Consider the following 13,172-nt stretch of genomic DNA (forward strand, 5'->3'; position numbering starts at 1 on the left):
ATGGATGTTAGCTCAGGGCCAGTCTTCCTCAGTGAAAAGAGGAGGATTGGCAACAGTTAGCTCAGGACTAATCTTCCTCAAAAAAAAAAAAAAAAAAAGATATACAAATTGCCAATAAGCACAGGAAAAATACTCAACATCATTAATCACTACAGAATTGCAAATCAAAACCATAATGAGATATTACACAATGCCCACTAGAATGGCTATAACAAAAAAGACAGACATGGATGAATGGATAAACAGGATGTGATATATGTACGTAATGGAGTATTATTCAGCCTTCAAAAAGAAGGAAATCCTGTCACATGCTATAACATGGATGAACCTTGAGGACATTATGCTAGGTCACATAAGCCAGTCACAAAAAGACAAATACTGTATGATTCCACCTCTATGAGGCATCTAAAGTAGTCAAATTCATAGAAACAGTAGAATGGTGGTTGCTAGGGGCTAGGGGGAGGAGAAAATAGAAGTTGTTATTTAATGGGTAAAGAATCTCAACTTTTCAAGATGAAAAAGTTCTGGAGAGCTTTCACAATGTGAATATACTTAACACCACTGAACTGGATGCTTAAAAATGATTAAGGTGGGGGCTGGGCCAGTGGCACGGTCGTTGAGTTTGCGTGTTCCACTTCAGTGGCCCAGGGTTTGCTGGTTCAGATCCCAGGCGCAGACCCACACACCACTTATCAAGCCATGCTGCGGCAGGCATCCCACATGTAAAATAGAGGAGGATGGGCACGGATGTTAGCTCAGAGCCAATCTTCCTCAAAAAACAAAAAAAAATGATTAAGGTGGTAAATTTTATGTTATATACTTTTTAGCACAGTTAGAAAGAAAAATTTTTTGGAAAAGACAAACAACAATAGAGTTGGAAAGGAAGTGGAGAAATTAGAGCTCTCATACATTGCTGGTTGGACTGCAAGGTGGCGCAGCCTCTCTGGAAAACCATTTGGCAGACAGTTCATCAGGTTAAACACACAGTTACTGTAGGACCCAGCAATTCCACTCCTAGGTGCATCCCCAAGAGAAATGAAAACATATAGCCACAAAAATTTGTACGCATGTGTTCATAGCAGTATTATTCATAATAGCCAAAAAGGTGGAAACAATCCAAATGTCCACCAACTGGTGAATAGATAAATAAAATGTGGCATGTGTGAGGAGAGTGGTGCAGTGGAAATGTGCTGGGCCCATAACCCAGAGGCCAGTGAACTGAAATAAAGTGTCGTTTATACATACGATGGAATATAATTCGGCCATAGAAAGGAATGAAGTACTGACACACACTACTACATGGATGAATCTTGAAAACATTATGTTAAGCAAAAAAAAAGCCAGACACAAAAGGCCAAATATTGTATGATTCTGTTTCTATGACATGCCCAGAATAGGTAAATCTATAGAGATAGAAAGCAGATTAGTGGCTGACAGCAGCTGGGGAGGAGCGAGGAATGGGGTATTACTAATAGGTATGGAGGGTTTCTTTTGAGATGATGAAAATGTTCCGTAATTAGAAGGTAGTGATGGTTGCACGTTTTGTAAATATACTAAAAGCCACTGAACTGTAAACTTTAAAAGGGTGAATTTTATGGTATGTGAATTATATCTCAATTTTTTTAAGAAGGTTAAAAAAAAGATGAAGAAACATATCTAACACATGGATACAGGGAGAGTCACCAGGTAGATAACATCCTTGAATGTGACTCCGTTTGTACCCATGGTCTGGAAAGACTGGATAAACTCAGGGTTCATACTCTAATATTATTTCCCTTTTCTTAAACTGTAAAAATACTCAATACTATAATGTTAAAGTTTACCTTGCAAAAAAGAGAAAAGTAGCCATAATCTCACCATGTAATAGAACAACTATTTCCTTTTTTCCCATATGTTCTCTGATTGGTGATGACTTTTTCACAAACGTGACTAAAAGATAATAAGGTCTCTATCTTAATCAAGAAGCAAACCTTTGAATTTAGGTATTCTTAGTTGGGATAAATTCACCACATCACATTAAAACTTCTAAAACACAGCTACAGCAAATACGTAACCAATTATTGGCATGAATACCCAAACTTTGCTAGGCGAGTACTCCTCATTATATAACCACACAGTCTCCCCTGCTATTTCTCCGAATTTCCAGATGAGGTCTCTGCCCAGCTTCCTCACTGAACGTCACAGCCTATAAAACTACCTGCAGCTGCTTCCTCAAGAAGCGCTTGCTCCCTAGCCACGTCCTCCCTGAAAATGCTGCCCCACTGTGGGTTTGGGGACATTGGTGCTGAAGGGCGTGTGATATTGGCGAAATCACTTGACCTCTCTGAGCTTCAGTCTCCTGATATGTAAAATTGTACTGGTAATACCACCTGCCAGGTTTTAGTGAGAATTGCATTAGCCAATGTGTGTGATGTGCTTAGTTCAATAAACAAAGGCTGTTATTATTATGACGCAAGGATGCATTAAAAAAAACTCATCTCCAAACCACTCGCCCACACCTTCTGTATTTATCTACATGGTGAACTCACGAGGCGACTGGCAGTTTCAGATAACATTCTACTTGCTTAAAGTAAAGAGTTTTGGGTTTTGTTTCCCCTTTTTCCTGATTATTAAAGTAATAGATGAAAAAAATTTTAACTATTTTAAAACAATATATATACAACATCATAGAAAATTGAAAAGTAAAGGGAAGCCAAAAAAAGCACCCATTCCTACCACCCAAGGGGCAATCGAACATATTTTGGCATGTTTCTTTTTCATTTTTTTTTACATTGTTGAGCTAATATTGTACTTTATATGATCTGATATCCTGTGTTTTTTCACTTAGCACGTTATAAGCATTTCATTTGTTTCATAAATTATTTCAATGGATAAATAACATTTTATTATATGGGAATATTTCATTAACCATTTTCCCATTGTTGGATTTTTAGGGTATTTCCAATTTTCTATCACAAATTACACTTTCTGAGCTTCAGAAACATACATATATGTTTATATATATGTATATTAGAGATCATGAAAGAAGAGAAGCATGTGGGGGGTGCCTTTGGGCATGAGGTTGTTGGGAGGGGGCAGGGATGGGGCAAGGATTTGCATTATGATGTTACATACTTCTTTGTTGTTTAAATCCTTTAAGGCAAGCAAGAAGGACTTCTTTTTTTTTTAAAGATTTTATTTTTCCTTTTTTCTTCCCAAAGTCCCCTGGTATGTAGTTGAATAGTTTTTTAGCTGTAGGTCCTTCTAGTTGTGGCATGTGGGACGCCACCTCAGCGTGGCTGGATGAGTGGTGCCCTGTCAGCGCCCAGGATCAGAGCCAGCGAAACCCTGGGCCGCCAAAGCAGAGCACGCGAACTTAACCACTCAGCCGCGGGGCGGCCCCCAAGAAGGACTTTTGTAATTAAATGTTTAAGCAAAGGGAGGGAGGAAGGGAGAGTGGGAGAGAGAAAGGAGGCAGGGAGAAAAGAAGAAATCGAGGAAGGGAGGAAGAGAGGAAGGAAAGGAAATCTGCACCAATTTGATTTGTGAAGAGCCTGGAAGATCAAGAGCTACTAAGCAATCTGTCTCCTTATATGTTTTGTAGAACAAAGAAAAGTACAGACCTATAAATAAGAAAGTGGGCACATTTGGGATTTAATCTCTCTGAGCAAAAGGGGAGATAGTAAGCTGCAAAATATCCCAGCCCAACTTACTGATCAATTTTGGACTCTGTGGTGTTTCCAGCTTTGTCTTTCAATTTGATTGTTATGGACCCTCTTCTTATGTTCTTGTTCCAAGTTATAATATCCAGAAAGTAATGATATACTGCAAAACAGGGAGAGAACATGGTAAGAGAGAGACACTCTCAATTGCTCCCCTGAACGGTCAGTTCCTAAAAACCCAACCTCCCTAATAACTGAGTCTCTTTTCCTCTTCCTCTCTAGTTTTGCAACAAGGATCCAGGGCAGAATTTTGTAATTTCCCTTTCTGTTCTCTTTGTTAAAGATGGCTTGAGTGACGGCAGAATTTAATAGTATCCAGTCGCCATGTTTAGGCCTTATCGTTGGATCAGTGTTCCCAACCTTATTGACTGAGGTTACATGACCTGCTGCTGAGGATGGCTGGTTCACTTCAATCCTGGCTCATGTTAGAATAAACCAGCCAGGTGGCCGTGTAGAGACCCTCCACAACTGACAAGGTCTTCTGCAATCTGGGCCGTGTTCGCCAGCCTCCCCAGCCCACCTCATCTCTTCCCCAGTCATCCATACCACCTGCACCACCTGCACTGCCGACCTCTCCCTTGCTTCTGGGCCTTCCTCCCACTTGGACGCTCTTACTTTGCCCCCTTTGCCAAGTCATCCTTCAGGTTTCGGCTTAATGTCACTTCCTCCAGGAGGCCTTCACTGACCCTCAGACTAAGTCACGTCTCCCTCTTGGAATTCTTATCATCCTCTGGTATTCTCCCGTCATTAGTCAGCACACTATACTGTATTTACAAAATGCAAGAAAAAATGATAATCAAAAAAGTGATAAATGTATGGGTACATCTATACAAATATTGCCTGAGTAATCTTGTGGGGTTAAAAAACAATTAAGCTAAAATATACTACAACAATAACTGGGAAAGGATGGTTACTCCTTTTTGTAATCCCAGCAGTAATACCTTATAGGCACCCAATAAATTGCTACTGAATAAATGAGAGTTCGTGATGTGTTCAGAGAACTATTCTTCCTCCCTACTCTTTGCTCTCCAAGGTCAAGGATGCTTTGGGAAGATGGGGATCCCACCATGGTAGTCATATTTACCGTCTCTTGGTCAGACTTGCAGAGAAGGGAAAAGAGGCTCAGGGAGATAATGGTCCCACAAAGGAATAAAGTCAGCCCTGGAGTTGCCATTTCACGGCCCATTATTGCTCAGGGGTTTGTCCCATTTGGACTTGGGCAGACACCAAACCCTGGGCTGCCACACATGGCTCCAAAGAAGGAGGGAAAGTCAGCACTGCAACCTGTTTTGTAAGTGTTGCTCTCAAGAAGAGTGAAAAGGGGAACAGGATTGCAAGACATATATCTGCCCAGGAAAATTCCTACTTGCTTCCTAGGGCATCTCATCGTCTGCTGCCACATTTAGCCCACATCTGGTAGACCCAACCTCTCAATGTCTTCAGAAGGTCATCAAGGTTGCTTTGGAGCTGGAACTGACTTGTAGATGTGACTGACACCTGATTTTTCCTAGCCCCAATCTCATGTCTCTTGGGGATCAAGCAATTTTCTGGAAGATCTTAGTGATTAGAATGGCCATCCAGTAAAGCTAACAACTATAATTTGTTGAGATTTTTAATCCTTATAACCCAGAAGATAGGCATTATCATCCCCATTTTACCTAGCAGACACTGAGACTCAGAGAAGATAATTGTCTTAAGCAAGGTCACACAGCTATCAAGTGGCAGAGTCAGGATTTGACCCAGGTCCTTCCCACTCCAAAGTCCATGCTACGCCATGGCTTTCATTTGCCAAGAAGTAGCCAGGAAGCTGAGACTCAGCCATTCCACAAGTAGAAGGGTTGGGCAAAAGCAAACAACCGCGTTCACCACTTACTGCAGAACGGCTTCTCCTGGGCTGTGTCAAAGAACGCTTTAGTCATAGGAGGATCTTGCGCCCTTAAATAGTCTTTCCAATTATCAGCATAATAGCCTGTAAAACAAGTTGGAAAAATGTCACATTAACATGTATTATATAAATGTAAAAGCAACTGGGGAAGTAGTCAGAACAGCAAGTTTGATTCCACCACCACCAAGCCCATCTCTTCAGTACCCACCCCCATGCAGAGGACCCACAGGGCCACCAGGCCAGTGCCTCCCCAGCACCCACCATGCCTTGCTCGCTACCCGATGCCTTAGAGCTGGGGCTTGCTTAAGGACTCCATAGTGGCTTTTCTCCCCTTCTGCTGATGTTCCATCACCCAGCCCTGGTTCTCAGTAGCAAGAGTTGGGGGGTAGGGAGTGCTACATACTGGGTAGACTTAAAATAGCCCCGATATTTTTCCATAATACATTCACTTTATAGATTAAAACAGATTCAGGTTTATACCTAGAATAGTGTCACTCTTGCAAAATGATATGCTTTCTTAAAGGACTACAGTTGGGCCCCCAAATTGCACAGAACCTGGACTTGCCAGGTGACTATGTCAACAAGAAAGGGAATGTCCTCCTTCATGTCTGTGCCTGCAGGAGCAAGGTTGAGAGCCATCAGTGGGGCCTCTCTCTCTCCTCTGTTCCCACCCCTAGAGGATGGCCACCACATTCCAACTTAATTGATCTGGAGTGGGACCCAGGCATCGGGATTTTTTTAAAAGCTCCCTGGATGATTCTAATGCAAAGCAAGGTTGAGAACCCCTTGTCTATGTGGCACACCCTGATGTGAACTCGGGTTTTTCCCTTGGGAACAATTAGAAAATTCTCCTGACCATCCGGTTTCAAAGTCCTCACCACCTAGAATATTTCTATTAACCTTAGCAAACATCCAAGCAGCCTCCACAGTATCTATTACCCCACCCCACCCTGGGACGTGCACACAAGAGCCAGAGTGTGGTGTGAGGGCATTTACAGACATGACTTGTTGGAAGGGACCACCATGCAAGGCCCATTTGACAGGAGAGTCTCTGGGCTCATTGTGGCCCTCCCCGAGCAGAATGGTTGTGTGCACAGAGAGGGTGTTCCTGTTCCCATCAGAGCAGGCCACGTAAGGTGACTGTGGCCTGGGTAGGCTTGGAAACTCTTCTAGAACCTTCTTTTTCATGCTAGAATAGAGTGTCCAGGGAGACTGCACTACTTTCTGGGTGAAATCCTATACTGATTGCTTTTCTAACAGTGTTTATCCTTAGGAGACCCCAGAATACTGCATGGAAAAAATTGGCTAGAAAAAGCCGACTAAATAAATTTTTTTAAAACATACAACTTTCAGCCCCAGTTTTAGAGATTAAAATGGTGTGGGGATTCTACCAAAAATTAGCTCTTCGTTAATCCAAACGGGAAACTGCTTGTTGGACTCACCCAGAAGGGGACAGGACTCCTGTTGTGGTGTGCCACACTTGACACACTTGCCCTTCCTGTAGTCCCAGTAGGAGTCACAGGGGTACGCAGTGATAGCACAGTTCTCTCCCAGGGAAGAAAGAAACAAGTACACAGACCTCTGGTGGTCACACTTAAAATACTGTATTCCTGGGTTATAAAGGGAAAGAGTAAAGAGCAGAGCAGATGTAGCATTTAATAACAGAGTATCCTGTGTTGTACACACACACAACTTATCATCTGTCTCTTGTGTGCCAGGCACCGTGCCAACAGCTTCAGCATATTTGATTCCATTTAATCCCTATAAAAACCCATAGATCAGGCTTCATGCCAGCAAGTGGCAGGAGGAAAGAAGATAGGCATGGTTGTCCCCATTTTATCTAGCAGGACATTGAGACTCAGAGAGATTAAATGACTTGACCAACGTCACACAGCTATTACATGGTAGAATCTGGGTTCGACCTATGTTCTTTTTCGTCAGTGAAAAGGAGGAGAAAATCTCAGTGGTAGTCAGAGATTCCCCAGAGATTTTCAGCAGAAGGCAAGAGTGTTTAAACTAGTAAATACATCAGAGAAAGAAGGCATCAGGGGGTAACTGGTAGAGGGAGATTCCCAAGGAGCGCAAGCAGAGGAGATGGCTTTGAGAAAGGAGGGGGGATGCCTCTACCCGGGGTCAAAAGGGAACATGAATGTAAAGATCGAACTCGTGAACAGAGATGAGGGTAGATAAAAGGTGGGACCTTGATCTAGGTACAGAAGTCAAATCTAGCTTACCTCTAAGAGGGGAGGGTTTATAGTGGGGAGATATTTGGAATAGAAGCATGAGAAGTGGTCATAGGGAGTCAGGAAGAGATCAACATGAAGCTTCTCCAGCATTCTTGAGGGCCATGGAGAAGTTAGCAAATTTGCCTGGACCTTGTGGTCAATCAGTGAGGCTCCATGACTGCTCCAGAATATTCCCAAGCAAAGGTGGAGCCTGACATGGCAGAAACCTGAGAGCCTGGGGGTGCAGAAGACGTTCATGAGAGCAGCCAAATGGCAAGGGCTCCATTTCTGCTCCAGGGTGAAGGGTGAAGTGAGGGGGCTCAACAATAGCAGGTGGCACTGGAAGCCATGGATGGGCAAGAAGTGGTGAGAGGGGAACCTCAAGTTAACTCTTAGTGGGCGCCGTGTGGTGTGATGGAGAGAGAGGAGCCTGATGAGGCATGGAGATGGGCGTCAGAAGAGCTGGAGATGACGGAGCACTGCAGCAAAGCATATGAGAAAGGAGGTCAGAAGGTTGATGCGCCAGATGGTAAAGTCATTCAGAAAAGGGAACGGGGTCCCAAAGAAGAGTCATCAAAGGAAGTAAGGATCTGAATTGGAAACAGTGAACCCCAAGAAAAGAGGAGTTATGACTGTGAGCTAGTGGTTTGGAGAGAGACTGGCTGCTGGAGTCAGATCAACGTTTCCTCTTCCTCCACAGTCCACTTACACCCATAGAAGAGATCAGTGAAGGACAAAGAGAAATAAACTGGGCAAGAGAGGAGAAACAGGGGGCTGGTGTGGAGCCAAGCTGGACTGGAGTAAAATCTGACAAGTCAATATTTATTTACTGTTCCTGGAACTTTCACTGACAGAAACAATAAAGTCAATAACAATACAGATAATGGGGCCGGCCCCGTGGCAGAGTGGTTAAGTTCGTGTACTCTGCTTCGACAGCCCAGGTTTCACCAGTTCGAATCCTAGGCACGGACATGGCACTGCTCCTCAAGCCATGCTGAGGCGGCATCCCACATGCCACAACTAGAAGGACACACAACTAAAAATACACAACTATGGGGGCCTGCCCAGTGGCACAGCAGTTAAGTGCGCACATTCCGCTTTGGCAGCCTGGGGTTCGCTGGTTCGGATTCCAGGTGCGGACATGGCACCGCTTGGCAAGCCATGCTGTGGTAGGCGTCCCACATATAAAGTAGAGGAAGATGGGCACGGATGTTAGCTCAGGACCAGTCTTCCTCAGCAAAAAGAGAAGGATTGGCAGTAGTTAGCTCAGGGCTAATCTTCCTCAAGAAAAAAAAAAACAACTATGTCCAGGGGGGTTTGGGAGAAAAAGGAAAAATAAAACCCAAAAAAATAAAAAATACAGAGAATGTCATTTGTAAGCAAAGTGCATAATCTCTGACTGCTATGGGATTTGAACATGCACCATATATGGTACAGTATGGTTGGCTTTACTTATGCCATTTCATCTGCATCATTTTCAAACACTACATCATTCCCATAGGGCCACGTGCAGCTGCTATTTTGTAACAAGATTTTTTTCCCTAGAATTATTTCCATGATTGTTGAACTTTCTCTAGCAATGGTGAAATACAAATTCAGAGCACTTAGGGGTGGTTTTTTTTTTAATTCTGCCCCTCCCCCTCCCACTTTTATGTTGTCCTCCAACTACCCATCTTTATTTTGTAAGATTTTTCTCATTATAAAAGTAATATATGCTCATTAGAAAATACAAAATAATAGGAAATAATGATGCAAAAATTGCCTAGAAGTCTAATATCCAGAGATCACCATTAATAATTATTTGGAGCATTTATGTTTAGATTTTTTTCTCTACTTACACACTTACAAATAAATACACGCTTAAAGAAAATTGGGATCATACTGTATAAATTTGTGTCTTTTTCACTTATCATATCGTAAGCACTTTCACTAATCTGAAAATAAGAATTTTAACAATTATATTTCTTTCTGTGGGTATATCATAGTCACTTAATAATTTTCCTGAGTTGGATATTTAGCTTATTTCTAAAAATTTAAGTCATAAATACACTGTGTTGAATATCTTTGCACTCCAATTTCTGTCTACATTTTCCATTATTTCTCTAGGAGAGATTTCCGGATGTGGAATTTCTAGGTCAAAGACGCACTTATTCAAGAGAGAGAAATAGTTCATTCTAGCTTTTAATCAGATGGTTATGGTTTTTAAAAGTAGTATATTTGAGTAATAATTTTTAATTTATAATTTATATTTATACCACCTCTTTTCTCGGGAAATGTTTTCTACTAAAAACTATTCTGTATAGAATAATATCAGATTTTTAAAGCACTATTTTAGAAAATCTAAAGTACCTGCACTTACCTGCAAATATTGTGTTAGGACAACCAGGCTGATCCAATCCTCCATTTGGGTAGAAGTCTATGTTTCCTAATGGTTCCCTGTAGCCCAGTGCTAAAAGAGAATATACTATGCTTTTATACTGCTTTGAGCTTTTCACATCTCATAGCTCATTTGCCTGCAGGATATAAGCAGGGATTGTGTTATTATTATTGTCATTGTTCTTGTTGTTGTTATATCTATATAAATATTTTGCCCAAAGTTACCCAGCTAGTTTGTTAGAAAGCAATGATTTCCAACTAGGAGACCATGAAGATAGCAATAGAATTTATTTCCAGTATTTCTAAAGACATAAAAGAGTTTGGTTACTCATTCACTGCAAAGCTGATAAAATGATGTTTCTTCTTTATATTTGGCTGGAAACTTCTAACCGCCAGATGTTTCCCAAGGTTCTGCTTGCATTTGCGTAAGTTTTTAGTGAATAAGAAACGGGAAAAAATAAACTTTACTTAGTAGGAAAAATCTTTAAAAATTTAAGATCTAGGATTGTAAAAGCATTGGAAACTCTTCTAGAAAATGGGGAGCTGAACATTATAAATAGATTTAATAATTGCTTATTCTCTTTAACTTGTAACCCCAAAATAATCAGTAAAATGCTTGATTAAAAAGATTATTTATATATATGTATACATATATAGTGTAACAGCTAGATCTTAAGTTAGCACGAGGGAAGCCATCTTAGGGAAAGTAAGCAATATTGTAACTACGATCCTGACTCACTAGTCTCTATGAAAACATTCTAGCCTACACACAGCCCGGATGATTAAGCGCCTCTCACTTTTGCAAAATACATGATCCCCTAGTTCTATGACTCTTGCTTGCGTATACTTCCCAGGTGTGATAAGACAATAATTTTGTTCTCTGACTTCCCCAGGAACATGACAACCTCCAGAAAGAAAATTCTGCACTAGTATCCATCACAAATGACAAAAGAAAGAGATAATGTGGGGCCTTGAAGTTCGTCATGCTGGATGGTTGATGTCCCTAAACCCCGCTCCTTCCCTGCCCACTTCCCCTATAGAACGGCCTCAGATTCTGTAGGATTCTAAGACGGTTCTTCAGGACACTAGTCCACCATCTTCCAGTTCTGCCAGCTAATCGTGTAAACTTTCCTTTCTCAACCACCGGGCTCGTTTGCAATTGATTGACCCTGGATTGCCGCGAGCAGAATGAGCCCCTTTTCGCTCGGTTACAATAGTACATCATTGCAATATATTTTGAAAACCTACATGTGTCTGTGGGCATGATGTTAGGTTTCACACAACTTTCTTCTAATTTTCACAATGTCTGAAAAGTAGCCATTGGTAAATTCAGATGAAGTAAGTTACAGACGGAAATACTGGGCTCAGAGGACTTAAGGAACAAACACGACACCACTAGAGAGAACAAAACCTGGGATTGGAGTCCACCTCTGCCTGACTGCAAAGTTTATACTCTCTCCCTCAAAATTCACTTTCTCCCCAAGAATAAAAAATAAATTACTCTATTCCATCAAGTGTTAAAATGTCTTTGAGGTATGCACTTAAGTAAGTCAGTACTTTGCAAACTACGCAGTAAGAATGCAGCTGTTTCACAGGGACATTTCTTCTACAGCAAATAATTGCTGAATACCACATCAGAGTGCCCCTGGTAGGTGGTCAAGCGTTTTTCAGGTGGTCGTATCGCAAAGAAGGTGTAAGTAAATCATCAGTCTGCTCTGTCCCTTCAACCCTTCCCAAGTTCCTCCTCCACTTCTTCCCCCCGACATCTGGATGTAAAGACCCATCTTTAACATCACCCCAACCCCCATGCATGTACCCAATCTCAAATATGAAATCAGCACCACGAAGACAGAAATGGCCAGAAAGATCCACAGAGAGCTGGAGAGCTATAGGTGGTTCAGAATCACTCTGTGTAGAGGGACACAACACTTGACTATACCTTTCAGCTTAAGGAAATAATGAGAACCAAAACAGGAAATTATGCATCCAAACCCAGTTGCACATATGGAAACATCTGTCCACTTGGTGTGGAAATCAGCCCGTCCTTGATTTTTCAAGGCGATGGCTTTAAAAATAAGAAGAGGTGACGGGAAAAGCACTTTCACTCCAGCAAGAGATCTTGGGTGCCTGCATTAAACCAACTTCCCTTCAACATTTCTCTGGATTTGGAACCCTGCCTCATAGCAAAAGAGGGAATCTGGAGGAACCTGATCCACCCCTGCATGACGATCCCCTCAGGGGGAGACTCTTTGGGAGTCTGGGGGAGTCACTGACCCACAAGGAAAGGAATGTTACCGTCAATGTCAGAATGGATGACGTCAACGAACTGTGCATCACTGGGATCTAATCTGTCCTCCGGAGGTCTCCCGTTGAATAAAGGGCCCGCAGGGTCGAGACCTGGAAGGAAAACAGAGTTGGCTTGGCAGCCCCACGCCATGAGTCACCTGCAGCCAGGCTTTTGATCCCTCCTCACGAGGATGGTTCACAGGCTGCAGGACACCCTCGCTTGGGCAACCACTCACATTCCCATCCTGCTTTGTCAGGCTCCTTTCCACAGCCCTGTGGCCTTTTCCCACAGTGGAGAGGGTTACTCTGGCAGTGTCCCCTGAGAATGGCATCCAGACCCACCAGGAGGTATATGTTGTGAGGGGCTCAACAGCAGGGAGTGCACAGACATACGGGGACCAGGGGCGTGGGGATAAACTGCTTCCTCAGGAAAAAAGCGCCCAAGGGTGCATATAAAAAGCAGATGCTATACTTAATCTTCATCCCATTTTAAATGACCCAGAAACCTCACTCAACCTTTCCTTCTTGTTATTAATACAACTTCTTTACAGTTTCAATTTGTATTCATATGTACCAGTTCATATGATCCACATCCCATGCCAGTGAGGGAGGCAGGTAATTATTATGACTCCTATTTCACAGATGAATGAACTGAGGTTCAGAAAGATCCATAACCAGAGCCACAGCCTCACGAGGCAA

General features: G+C 42.3%; 1 protein-coding gene across 1 annotated transcript in view; it reads right to left on the minus strand.

Moving 5' to 3' along the window:
- The window catches only part of LIPH (lipase H), a 49,326-nt gene that overhangs the window by 13,842 nt on the left and 22,312 nt on the right, over window positions 1–13,172 (minus strand). Inside the window, exons 4-8 of the mRNA XM_070582477.1 lie at window positions 12,483–12,584; window positions 10,171–10,260; window positions 7,029–7,196; window positions 5,575–5,670; window positions 3,693–3,804 (exon numbers count right to left, since the gene is read on the minus strand). Of these exons, the coding sequence (XP_070438578.1) occupies window positions 3,693–3,804; window positions 5,575–5,670; window positions 7,029–7,196; window positions 10,171–10,260; window positions 12,483–12,584 (568 nt within the window). The remainder of the gene's footprint in view (window positions 1–3,692; window positions 3,805–5,574; window positions 5,671–7,028; window positions 7,197–10,170; window positions 10,261–12,482; window positions 12,585–13,172) is intronic.

Source organism: Equus przewalskii, chromosome 18 (genome assembly GCF_037783145.1).
Source record: "Equus przewalskii isolate Varuska chromosome 18, EquPr2, whole genome shotgun sequence".
Lineage (NCBI taxonomy): Eukaryota > Metazoa > Chordata > Mammalia > Perissodactyla > Equidae > Equus > Equus przewalskii.